Raw genomic sequence first — 13,170 nt, 5'->3', positions numbered from 1 at the left:
CCTCGGACCAACGAAATCAGACTCTCTGGGAGGGGAAGCCAGGCAGCCGTGTCTTTAACGCACCTGCGACCGGGTGATTACAAGGCGGCCTTCTCCCATGTATGCAGAGCACCTGGCGGAGTGTCTGGCTCCGAAACAACCCCTGTTTCTCCGAGTGTGAACGCCCGTGACCCTTAGCACACAAGGTCATCCGAGGTGTGCGCAGGTGGACTGAAAGAAGTGATATTAGGTGTCTTTCTACGATCTTCGAGTTATGACAAGTGATTGTGGTTTTCCAGTTTGGGTGGTGATGTAGTCTCCTTTTAAAGTGCGTTTGAGTGGAAAAGGTAAGGAGGTAATTTGAAAAATTCTAGGCAAACAATGGTACAGCCTAAATGCACGTAGGGCAGAAATCAAGAAAGTGCTGTGTGAAAGATGAGGCGGGGAAAAGCCTCAGGCAGACCATCAATGATGGTGGCCATGACTCTTCCTAGTACTGGCATTACCTTTAAGGAGTGCCAGTTAAAATCAACTTTGGGTGCTTTTGAAATTGGAAAAAATACACAGCCCTGAGAGCTGAGTGGGCAGAAGAGAACTAGGTGTTGGTGAAGCAAACCCCGTAGTGAGTTTCCAGATTCTCGGCAAGGAGCTGGGAATCCTTAGAATTGTGGCAACTTGGTGGGGAAACTTCTGCAAGCTCCCAAGGGGAAATAGAAGTCAGTCATCCCTCTGTTCTCAGGAGGACCCCTAGAAACTAAGGAGACAGACATTACATGCAACTAGGGGACCAAAAAAAAGGGGGGTAAAAAGTGGGTGGAACAGTAGAGGGGTGTTCTGGACAGGTAGAGTCAAGAACAGGTTCTTGTCTTGACTGCGTCCCCAGTCTTCGTATGAGTTTTAGCCCCTGCCCCATCAGGCCTTGATTTTCCCTTCCGCGAAGGACAGAGTGGGGCTCTAACATCCAGGATCCTTTCAGATCCAAACATTCAGTAATTCCAAGAATTATCTGGTTCCGGGAACAGCCACATAAAGGCCTCCCAGGCAGAGTTTGTGCCAAGGTAGGGCGAGGCCAGGGAGGGCCAATCACAGGCCAGGAATGAGGGTAGCATATGGGGCCTCCTGGCAAAGTGTCAAAGGACCCAGAAGACAGGGAGTGGCCACGTTCGGCCACAGACACAGCGCTTTGCAGCCTTTGTTTTCTCCTTTGAAGTAGACCTTTTGACAGGAAAAGAAACAGGCTCAGAAGGAGTAGTAATTAACCAGAAATGAACTAACATCTAGGATTCCATGTTGTCGTACAGGTTATCCTCAGGCATATAGTAAAAAGGGAAAGACCTGGGCTTCAAAAATTAGACGGACCTAAGTTCAAAATCCCAGCTCCTCCAAGTTGTGGCTGTGTGACTTTGGGCAAATTACTTAACTTCTCTTAACCTCGGTTTTCTGGTCTGTAAAATAGGATCAGATAACATTATGCCTATTGGATTAGTGTAAGGGTTAAATGGAACAGTGCCTGTAAAACACCTGTCACAGAGTAGTAGCCCAATTACCTGGGGGCTGTTGCCATGATTTTCTAAAGCTGACACACCAGATCTGTGCTGGGCTGAGGCCTTCCTCTGTTCATACTCTTAGGTCCCTAACTAAGAACAATTGCCTCCAAGTTGTGCAGCCTAGGGCTTATATGGAAGGGCAGGAGAAAAAGAAAAATGCTTTGCCCAGGACCAGACCTAGGGCTTTTCTCCCCACCCCACCCCCCTGCCTTGTGCTGAGTCTGCCGGTGGAAAATGTTTCTTGCCAGTTTTTTCCCCAGGTTTCACACCCCCGCCCTCCCCAAGTTTTGGCGAACACGTGGCTAAGCACCTGAATACTATGTCTCCCAACCTCTCCGGTAGTTGGGCGTGGTCATGCGATTAAATTCTGGCCAGATGTAACGTATTCTACTTTTAGGTCATGGTCTTCAAACTGAATTGGTGTGGCTTCCCCCACTCCCTTTCCACGGGTTGAGATGCAGATCTGATTGGTGGCAGACGCCGAAGCAGCGAGTGTGGACCCCAAAGTGGAAGCCATGTTTGGAGCGTGGCGGAACAATGAGTTCAAAGTAGCTGGAATCCCTGACGTGGTCAAGTTGTCATTTTAGCCCAAGAGTACTGACTGTTGGAGCTGCTACGTGACAGAGAGAGAACTTTCTATCCTGTTTTGAGACTTCAGTACAGCAGCCCCCGAGTAACCTGGGGCAAGTCCCTTCATGTTCTAAATCTCGGTGTTCTCCGTTTTGCAGACGGCACCATAAAGAACAGTCACTTCAAAAGGTGGTTTTATATGAAAATGACATGATCAGTAAGATTGTTTATTCTGAAAAGGGAGAGGAGCTGGGGAGGGTCTGGGGAGGGGGCTTCTTTCACAGGCAGCATGACAAGGAAACAGGACATTTCCGTGCATTTCCTAAGAGACCACAGAGGCACATTTGCCAAAACCTCTGTGTACCAAAATAAAACAAAAGCAGCCAGGCTGGCCTCTGCCCGTCCCTACCAAACCGGGGACGCCCTCTCCCAGACACATATAACCCAAGACAAAAACCGTTCTTGTTGGTTCATGCAGAGGCAGACATATGCAGGCAGGGACAAGAAACAAACAAAACCACACAGAGGGAGGGGGGACAAAATTCCACACACAAGCTGCAACTGCTGAATTTTATTTATTGTCCTTGCCACCCTTAAGGGGTTCCAGTTTCTTTGGTGTCTTTCCTTCGGGGTGGGGGGTACCTTTCGTGACGCTGCCTCTCCATTCCCTTCGTCTTGCTCCCCACCCCTAGCTTGTCCTTTTTCTGGGGCTTGGTGGCCCCTCAGAGCCTAGTCAGGTAGGGTAAGTCCCGGGGTGGAGTGGGAGGGCAGGCAGGCCTGGATCCCTCCCCCAGGTGCCAATTCTCCGCAGTCCTGTCTTCATCGCTGTGTGGTATCCGTGCTGTAGCCTCATCTGGGGCAAGGAAAGAGAGTGAGAGTTCTAATTCTGGGTTCTAACTCTTCCTCTCCCGGTCACTTGCTCTGGGTCTCCAGAGAAGGACCCTATCCTCTCTGGGCCTCTGTTACCCTCTCCGTAAACCAAATTTCCCTCCAATTGCAAAGGTTCTGTGTTTCCCCTTTTGCTCTGGCCACCAGGAAACTCAGAGTCCGATGTGTGTCTCATTTTATTCTATGTTGAGACAATCGTTCTTTTTTTTTCTTTTTTAATTTTTTAATGTTTATTTTTGAGAGAGGGAGAGAGACAGAGTGTGAGCAGGGGAGGGGCAGAGAGAGAAGGAGACACAGAACCCGAAGCAGGCTCCAGGTTCTGAGCTGTCAGCACGGAGCCCGACGAGGGGTTTGAACTCGTGAACTGCGAGACCGTGACCTGAGCTGAAGTCAGACACCCAACTGACTGAGCCACCCAGGCACCCCGAGACGACAGTTCTTGGAACCTTGCTCCCCACCTGACCACACACATTCAGGCATGTCCTTTGGAGGCAGAGGGACTTCTACCCCTGACTCTTTACCTCCAGCTCTGCCTCAAGACCGTGCCCCTCGCTTTTTCCGCTCCGTGTTCTGAAGCTTGGTCACCAGCTTCCTCTCGTGGCCACCGGGGCTGGGGCGGTTGGTGTTGGCGGCGGCTTCTCTCTTGCTGCGACCTTTCCGACCTCCTGCTCCTGGGAACCAGTCAAGAGGCCGAGGTGAGGTGGACGGAGGCCTGATACATCCAAGGAGAGGCAGGGGGTTGGGAGTGCGGGCTGGAAAGAGCATGGGTTGGAGGAAGCGGACTGGAGAGTGGTCACCATATAGCTTTGGGGCACTTGTAACCCCTGTCTCCCCATCTGTGAAATGAGGGGCCCCCATGATCTGTTGTTGCCCCCAAATTCTAGGGGCATGTGAGGTCCCAGGGCTGAGCAGGACAGCACTAAGGGGAAGAGGGGTTGGAAGGGGTGACTGGAGGGGTCAAGGGAACAGGTTAGAGAAGGGTGGGGGGTGGGGAGGAGTCCAAGGAGGAATCCTAGTGGGGGGTGTGGGGGTAGAAGGTAAGGGACCAGGAAGGTGACCGGGCCAGACCTTACCCAGGTAAGAAGGAGCCAGGTTATAGAGGTCATACTCATCCAGGCTGAGGTCTTCGTCCTCCGGACCTGGGGGCTGCTGGGCCGGGCTGGCTGCTTGCGGGAAGGTGGCCATCACACCTGACTTTCCCTTGCTGTCTCCCTGCCGTCTCCCAACGCTTTGTTTGTGTCTGGTTTCCTGACACCTCCCTGTTCACGGGCCCCAACTTATAAGGCCACGTGTCCTCCCCAGGCCCTGTCTGATGCAATCTGGCCCTTTCCCAGAACCCGACCCAGTAAACAGCAATCACGAGAGGGGAAAAGAGTCGGTCCTGTGAGTCCCAGCCTCTTCCCCTCGCCTCCTCCCTCTCACTGGGGCTCGCCCAGCTGGGTATTTTTCCACAGAGGAGATCCCCGCCCCTCAGGGAGGAGGAGGAAAGAGGCAGAGTCTGAGCATAAACAATCCTTGGGATCATGGCCAGTGGGGATCGGAGGGCCTCACCTGGCCGACTCCTTCCTGTCCGTCTCCTGCCCCCTGCCACACAGCTGACCCCATCCCAATTCTGCCTTAGACGCAGGACCCTGGTGGCAGATTATGAAGAACACTCCATGAAATAGGTCAGCTGTTCTCACCCCGAACACGCCCAACACCCCTTTTTGATAAGAAACATCTGGAAAGCCCCCTTCATATCCCGAGCTAGGAAGGGGGGGGGTGTGGTGATGGAGTGGGTCCCTAGGTAGTTTCCCTCACCCAACAGGGTGCAGATTCTGGAGCCAGCTGCCCTGGGTTCAAACCTCTGGTCCACTACTTCCTGGGTGACCCCAGACAAGTCACTTAACCTCTCTGTGCCTCGGTTTTCTCCTCTGTACAAATGAAGATGATAATCATTGCGTTGACTTCACAGGGTTGGTGAGAGAATCGAATGAGACACCTCAGGAAGGACACTTGCGACAGTGCCTGGCACGCTCCTACGGTCTTAACTTCCCTATGAGTTATTCGCACAATTTCCAAACGACTCAATGATGCCGTCACCGTAATGGGAAGGCGACGTGAAAGGAAACCCACTTATGCTGCAATAAATGTCTTTCAAACCATGGAAATGCTGAGGGAGAAGACATTGCGGAGTAAACAGGCATTTGGGCCTACTTAATATGAACGAAAGGAAGGGATTCAGATAAGAAATGCGTGAAGATGGAATGTTCCACACTTGCCTGAAGGGATCTGCTCGTGTGGGTTGAGCTGACCCAGAGAGGGCCACACCCGGGGTGGCCCACTCACACTTTCCCTGGGGTTTATGTGCCAAATCCCAGGGCCGGCGCTGAGGACCTTCTCGGGCTTAGCCAGGTGTTTAAATTCTCTGCTCACTTGCCCACCTTGCTGTGAGCCCATTCAAACACCATTCCCTCTCAGTGCTGCCTAAATTTTACCTCCCCCAAAACCCTGTAATAACCCAGTCTCGTTCTGTGTTTAACACGAAGAGGCACTTCTGCTCCCGTTTCTCCCTAGCCTGAGCCAGAATTAACTTTAGTTTTTGTTTTTCAGGTTTGGTTGATATGTGAATTCCTGAACATCCAGGAAATGAAAGTGAGCTCACCTGAATAAAACAGAGCTTGGGACAATCACAGACGGACCGAGGGCAGGCCGCCCCACAATGTGCCGCTTCAGCATATTGGCTATTTTATTTTATTTTATCTTATTTTTTCAATGTTTATTGTTGAGAGAGAGAGGGGCGGAGAGGCAGAGAGAAAGGGAGAGAGAGAATCCCAAGCAGGCCCACACGGTCAGTGCAGAGCCCGATGCGGGGCTCGAACCCACGAACGGTGAGCTCGTGACCTGAGCTGAAACCAAGAGTCAAATGCGTAACCAACGAAGCCACCCAGGCACCCCTAGCATATTGATTATTTTATTTTAAAAAAAAAAATTTTTTTTTAACATTTATTTATTTTTGAGACAGAGAGAGACAGAGCATGAACGGGGGAGGGTCAGAGAGAGGGAGACACAGAATCTGAAATAGGCTCCAGGCTCTGAGCTGTCAGCCCAGAGCCCGACGCGGGGCTCGAACTCACGGACTGCGAGATCATGACCTGAGCCGAAGTCGGCCGCTTAACCGACTGAGCCACCCAGGCGCCCCGTATATTGATTATTTTAAATAAAAGTTACTTCAGAGACAACCTGTGGTGAGAAGGGCAGACCCTCCTCAGTCGCCGAGAGCAGGAAATAAATCTCCCAGGTGAAAGTTAAGGAGGTAAAGAGACACCCTGATCACCAGACATAGGAGATTTAGAGCCAAGATGTCCGTGATTTTTTTACTCATTTCCTATCCCAGCCCAAAATCTGTTTAGAATTGCTTACAAATTAAAGCTCCCCAAGTTAAGTTCTCTTTCTCCTTTCAATTCCTCATGGTTTTATGGTCTCTTCATCGAAAAGGATAAAAACTGCCTGCTTTGGTCATTTTTGTTAGGTCTCAATTTCATGACGGGGGCCCCCATGCGTGCATAATAAAACTTCGCTTTTTCCTGTTGTTTATCTGTCTCGTGTCCATTCAATTCTTAGTCCAGCTGGAAGCTTCTGAAGGACAGGGGAAGAATTTTTCCTTCCCACGAATACTAACAGACCAGATGATCAGGGGTAGAGGAAAATAACCTTAAACCAAGATGCCACACGCAGGCAAATTAAGGTGGAGACAATGAGGAAATACGCGGTTCCTACAAGGCAGGAGACTTCACCACTGCATGTGATGGAGTACGTTCTAGCCTCACGTCCTCGTAAAGGAGCGTTTTAGGGGCGCCTGGGTGGCGCAGTCGGTTAAGCGTCCGACTTCAGCCAGGTCACGATCTCGCGGTCCGTGAGTTCGAGCCCCGCATCAGGCTCTGGGCTATGATGGCTCGGAGCCTGGAGCCTGTTTCCGATTCTGTGTCTCCCTCTCTCTCTGCCCCTCCCCCGTTCATGCTCTGTCTCTCTCTGTCCCAAAAATAAAAAAAAAAAAACAAAAAAAAAAACAAAAAAAAAAACGTTGAAAAAAAAAAGGAGCGTTTTAGCTTCATGACTGTCTAGCAGGACAAACGTCTGCACCCTGTCGTGGTCACTACCAAGAACACCCCCCCACCCTCCAAATTCCCGAGCTGCCCAGGCCCCTGTACGAGCTGCGAGATCCTGGGCTCCCTTCTGACTTTCCATCGGCTCAGCTGCACGGGGAAGATGGTGACAGAACCACTAGGTGCGACGGGCCTTTGTCCTGAGCCGGCACAGTGTAGATCGCTATTTCCTCCGATCTTTGGAGAAGGGAAATTGAAGCTCCGAGAGCAACTTGCTCAAGGTCACACAGCTGGTGAGTGGTGAAGGATCCCTCCCGAGGTCTACCTGACCTCAGTTCCAGCCTGGTTCTAGATCAGCACGGCTGGCCAAACACTGGCAAGCTTTTGGCGGCCGTGCCTAGGGAAGCACCTGTCAGGGATTCCTTCCTTCTGCCCTCCCTGTCCCTCCTCCCTTCCCCTTGAATGATTAGGACTTGCTTTGGACCAGGCTGGGTGCTAAGGATTCCCCATTTTTACCCCATGACCCTCATTTTATTATACTTTCCCCATAGAGATCACTGATGGAAATATCCTTTTTTCTTTGTTTCCCTCTACGTGATATGTCCCCACTCGAATGCAATCCTGGTTTGGTTCAGTTAGTGGCTAAAGGAGTAGGCTCTGCTTGGGTCCAAAGCTTGGTTCTTGTACCTGTTTGTCTTGTGCCCTGAGAGAAGTTATTTAGCCTCTGTGTGTCTCAGTTTCCTCATCTGTAAGATGAGATTAACGATGATACCTACCTGGTGGGATTGTTAGAAGGATTAAAAGGCCAATTCGTGTCAAGGCGCAGAACAATGCCCAGAACAGAGTAAGTGGTCAATACACGTGAGCTGTTATTATCGTCATTCACGAAGGCAGGAATCTCATCTATCTTGTTGTATCCCCCGTCCCTGGAACACAGTCAGTGCTCAATAAATGATCAGTTGAGTCCGCAAAGCTCTTTTAAGGTCGGTGGGTTTTTCAGCTTCTTGGTGCCGTGCTCTGGGGGAACTGAGAGCCCCAACCCTAGTCCCACAGAAGACTGTGAAGACAGTGTGACCGTTCTCCGTGGAGTCAGGGAGGAACGTTTCCTGGCCTTGATCCTGCAGGTGCTATTAGAAGAAAGCCCAGATCCCAGGGGAGCGGGGCAGACAGAGGGAGGGTGGCCAGGAGAGAAGGGACTTTTGGGAACCCATGGCATGGACCTGTAGGGCCCAGAAGGTGACTCAGTGGGAAAAGTTGAAGTGTGTTTTCCCATTCTCTACTCTCCAGGTAAATACGTGTAATCGGCCAAGAGGAAGTTTATTTTCTTTCTACGTATGACTGTACCTTCGTGACATTCCAGGAGATGGCCAGGCACACCTATTACAACCCAGTGTGATCTGCACATAACCCGGAGTAAACCCTGGGGGCGCTGGGGAGCTCTCAGGAAGGTACCCAACCCAATGGGAGTGAGGAGGGTGGGGGACAGTTGGGAGAGGATCACAGCAGGTTTCCTAGAGGCAGTGAACCCTGAACAAAAATGACTGAGAAAGAGGGGTGCCTGGGTGGCTCGGTCAGTTAAGCATCCAACTCTTTTTTTTTTTAATTTTTTTCAACGTTTACTTATTTTTGGGACAGAGAGAGACAGAGCATGAACGGGGGAGGGGCAGAGAGAGAGGGAGACACAGAATCGGAAACAGGCTCCAGGCTCTGAGCCATCAGCCCAGAGCCCGACGCGGGGCTCGAACTCACGGACCGCGAGATCGTGACCTGGCTGAAGTCGGACGCTTAACCGACTGCGCCACCCAGGCGCCCCTCCAACTCTTGATTTCTGCTCAGGTCATGCTCTCACGGTTCGTAGAATCGAGCCCAGCATCGGGCTCTGCCCTGACACTGTGGAGCGTGCTTGGGATTTCCTCTCTCCCTCTCTCTCTCTGCCCTTCCTCCATTCATACTCTCTCTCTCTCAAAATTAAAAAAGAAAAAAGAGAAAGACACCAAAACACATCCAACTCCACGAGTTAAACTGGCCAAGTCAGGAAAGCGTGGACAGCTCAAAGGATGTGCAGGTGTTTTTGGCTCAAAGGATCTGGAGATTCCCAGGCTGAAGGCAGATAACGTAATCAAGCTGGGCTGGTGGCATCCCTGGGTACCAAAGAGACGAAGAAACCTAAATGTGGTGAAATAAAATGGGTCCGCCTGACTTTATAGCAGCAGGTCCAGAGACACCCCCAAACCCGGTAGCTGACTTGCAATTATTCTTGGCTGTGCACTACCATCACCTTGAAGACAAGTGGGTGCGTTCTCTCCATGGGCAGTTTGGCAACGCTGTTCAGAATGTTAAATATGCCGTGATATTGTAGTTCTACTTACAGAGTCTCCTGAGGAAATGCTCCTGCGGAAATGGCCTTGTTTATAATAGTGAAAAGCTGGAAACAAGCTAAGCATCCAACAGAAGGTGACCGATCAGCATTCTTTGGTGAAATACTCCGTAGCCTTTAAAAACAATAAGCTACGGGGGTGCCTGGGTGGCTCAGGTTGGGCATCCGACTTCGGCTCAGGTCACGATCTCACGGTTTGTGAGTTCGAGCCCCGCGTCGGGCTCTGTGCTGATGGCTGGGAGCCTGGAGCCTGCTTCCGATTCTGTGTCTCCCCCCTCTCTCTGCCCCTCCCCTGCTCATGCTCTGTCTCTCTCTCTCTCTCTCAATAATGAATAAATGTTAAAAAAACAACAAGTTATGTCTCTGGCTCTGATGAGAAAGTCGTCACGAATGAGAAAAACAAGTTGCAGAACATTATGTGTACTATAATCCTAACTTTTACATTACGCTGTTTAATTTTTTTATTTATTTACTTATTTATTTTTCCAAATATTTCTTTTTTATTTATTTTTTTTTTAATTTACGTCCAAGTTAGCATACAGTGTAACAATGATTTCAGGAGTAGATTCCTTAGTGCCCCTTCCCCATTTAGCCCATCCTCCCTCCCACAACCCCTCCAGTAACGCTCTGTTCTCTGTATTTAAGAGTCTTTTATGTTTTGTCCCCCTCCTTGTTTTTATATGATTTTTGCTTCCCTTCCCTTGTGTTCATCTGTTCTGTGTCTTAAAGTCTTCATATGAGTGAAGTCATATGATATTTGTCTTTCTCTGACTGACTAATTTCACTTAGCATCATACCCTCCAGTTCCATCCACGTAGTTGCAAATGGCAAGATTTCATTCTTTTTGACTGCCGAGTAATACTTCATTGTATATATAGATACCACATCTTCTTTATCCATTCATCCATCGATGGACATTTGGGCTCTTTCCATACTTTGGCTATTGTTGATAGTGCTGCTATAAACATCGGGGTGCAGGTGTTTTTATTTATTTTTAAGAGAGAAAGACAGAGAGCCTGAGCGGGGGAGGGGCAGAGAGAGGGAGACAGAATCTGAAGCAGGTTCCAGGCTCTGAGCTGTCAGCACAGAACCTGACATGGGGCTCAAACTCTTGAACCGCAAGATCATGGCCTGAGCTGAAGTTAGACACCTAACTGACTGAGCCACCCAGACGCCCCTTACATTACAGTTTTTGAAATAATATCAGTAACTGTGTATAATACATTGTTTTCAGCATAAAATAGGTATCACACTTCCTCTGGTAAATAAAGAAGATGGATGGTCAGTTAAAACAATCTTGAATGAGTCTAGAGTGATAACTTCTATTCCTGGAACACTCCCTAGAAATCAGTGAACCCAACCCCTTTACCAGAGGAGGAAGGAAGGGCAAGACAGGCTAGCATTCACTATTCTACAAACGTCTAGGGCACCAATCATACGCCAGGCACTTGCTTGGTGCTGGGATATAGAAGTGAACAGAACACAGTACCCGTATCCAAGGGGCTCATAGGCTGGTGGATGATAGTGTCCAATAAGCAGGATGTTACCACCCAGCGTAATAAGTAGTGTGACAAAAGCACCTTCAGGCTGCACCATGCACCTAACCCAGGCTTGTGAGCAATTCCCAGAAAAACTCACGTGTGAGCTAACCTAGGAAGTCAGAGAGACCAGGTCAGTTTCCCAGGAAGGCCAAAGTGAAGGGAAGCACAGTGCATTTAGTTAGCCAAAGGAGCTAGAGCACAAGGGAATTCTGGTCCTGGATTTATTAGACGAGAGTCTCCTGTCTCACAGTTCAGTGCTCTTTTTTATTCTTGTCTTTTTAAAATTTTTTTATTTTTTGGGGCGCCTGGGTGGCGCAGTCGGTTAAGCGTCCGACTTCAGCCAGGTCACGATCTCGCGGTCCGTGAGTTCGAGCCCCGCGTCGGGCTCTGGGCTGATGGCTCAGAGCCTGGAGCCTGTTTCCGATTCTGTGTCTCCCTCTCTCTCTGCCCCTCCCCCATTCATGCTCTGTCTCTGTCCCAAAAATAATTAAACGTTGAAAAAAAAATTAAAAAAAATTTTTTTTTATTTTTGAGACACAGAGGGACAGAGCATGAGCAGGGGAGGGGCAGGGAGAGGGGGAGACACAGAATCTGAAGCAGGCTCCAGGCTCTGAGCTGTCAGCACAGAGCCCGACGCGGGGTTGGAACTCACGGAGTGTGAGATATATGATCTGAGCTGAAGTCGGACGCTCAACCAACTGAGCCACCCAGGTGCCCCTTAAAATGTCTCTTTAGAGGAATAGTACAGACTTCTAGTTACGCCAAAATTTCTATATGAATTGGGTCATGCCATAGAACTCTTAAATCTAGAAGGGATTTTTTTTAATGCAACCAAATATTTATTAGTTTTTTATTTTTTATTTTTTAAATGTTTATTTTTGAGAGAGAGAGAGAGAGAGAGAGAGCAAGTGGGGGAGGGGCAGAGAGACAGAGAGAGAGGGAGACACAGAATCTGAAGCAGGCTCCAGGCTCTGAACTGTCAGCACAGAGCCTGATGCGGGCCTTGAACCCATGAACCATGGGATCATGACCTGAGCTGAAGTCGGACACTCAACCGAGTGGCTCAGTTGAGCCACCCAGGTGCCCCAAATCCGGAAGGGACTTTAAAAGGGATCGCTTTGGTAGGAGGGGCCAATGTCAGCATTCTGACACTAAAGGGGTCGTTGTCTGTAAACTGACCCAAATCACGTACTTTTTATTATCACCATCAATCCTCAACAGTGTCAATAGTACAATACGCCTCCCTGCCACAGCCAACACCTTCGCCCTTCGTATGCCGGGGCACCTAGCATGCACCTACACACACGTAAAAAACAGGACCAAGTGGATTTCAGAACTAGCCGAAGTATCCATATTAGCTATCTATTCATCTCATGTTACCATATGTTCTCCATTCTGTTTCATTTTGTAAACATAGCTTGAGTAGTCAAAATTACAGACATACGAAGAACTCACAACTATGTTTATCTTCGTAAGATGACGGTATTTACCTCCAGCGAAGAGCCCTGTCTCTTCAAGTCTCAAATCTATTTCCCACCGAGGCCGTGGCGTCTGATGTCCAGTGCTGTCACTTCTGCGTTCGCGGGCTTACCTTCTCTGCTGGGTACTCTGGCACCTTCTTGGTGGGGTAGACACACAGAGGTCTTTAATGTCCAGCTGGATGTCAAAACACTGGGCGGACAGCATCACCTTGTAATTCCTGGTGAAGGTTTCCTGGATAGGATAGCCATCCTTGACTGTATAAATTCCAATCCAGGTGTCATGTGATCTAGCTGACTTTCTGTCTGACCACTCCTGGATGGTAATGTGCTCTGGGGGATCCCCTGTAGAAGCCCTGGTCTTTAAAGGTGGCATCCAGCCTGAGGAATGTCAAGAGAATCCTGGGGGTCCATCAGGGAGATCTTTGAGCATTTGCTTGTTGGCTCATTCAATCTGATACATCATTCCATACTTACAGAGGAAAATCTATTCAAATACGATTTTCAAATAGTGAAGATCATAGCCTTGCAGTTTGAGTGGGTGGTGGTAGGGGATGGGGAATGTCTGTAGAGCCCAGTACTCTTCAGGGGCAGAATCTGGCCCCCCTCCCACCAGCCCTCCTCCCCAGCCCTGCTCTCAGCTGTCCCAGGTTACAGAAGTTCCCGTGCTTTGAGGAGTGGCTTCCCCCCACCCCAGAGAAAGAG

At 49.6% G+C, this 13,170-nt stretch overlaps 1 protein-coding gene across 1 annotated transcript; it reads right to left on the bottom strand.

The window, feature by feature from the left end:
• Positions 1-2,652: 2,652 nt before the first annotated feature.
• NUPR1 (nuclear protein 1, transcriptional regulator) lies at positions 2,653-4,331 on the bottom strand. Its single transcript, XM_086692516.1, has 3 exons — positions 4,058-4,331; positions 3,506-3,655; positions 2,653-2,949 (listed from the first exon to the last, which is right to left on the bottom strand). Exons 1-2 carry the CDS (start codon positions 4,167-4,169, stop codon positions 3,519-3,521), a joined length of 249 nt encoding a protein of 82 aa, XP_086548642.1. The 5' UTR covers positions 4,170-4,331; the 3' UTR covers positions 2,653-2,949; positions 3,506-3,518.
• Positions 4,332-13,170: the final 8,839 nt, after the last annotated feature.

This window comes from Puma concolor, chromosome E3, assembly GCF_028749965.1.
Source record: "Puma concolor isolate L17-30 chromosome E3, mPumCon1.1.hap2, whole genome shotgun sequence".
NCBI classification, from domain to species: domain Eukaryota; kingdom Metazoa; phylum Chordata; class Mammalia; order Carnivora; family Felidae; genus Puma; species Puma concolor.
This window is presented reverse-complemented; position numbering and strand designations above follow the sequence as displayed.

Coding starts and splice junctions, on each gene's coding strand:
- NUPR1 (XM_086692516.1), bottom strand. CDS start 4,169: ATGGCCACCTTCCCGCAAGCAGCCAGCCCGGCCCAGCAGCCCCCAGGT. Junction 3,656..4,057: donor CCTGGCTCCTTCTTACCTGG/GTAAGGTCTGGC, acceptor ACTGGTTCCCAG/GAGCAGGAGGTCGGAAAGGT.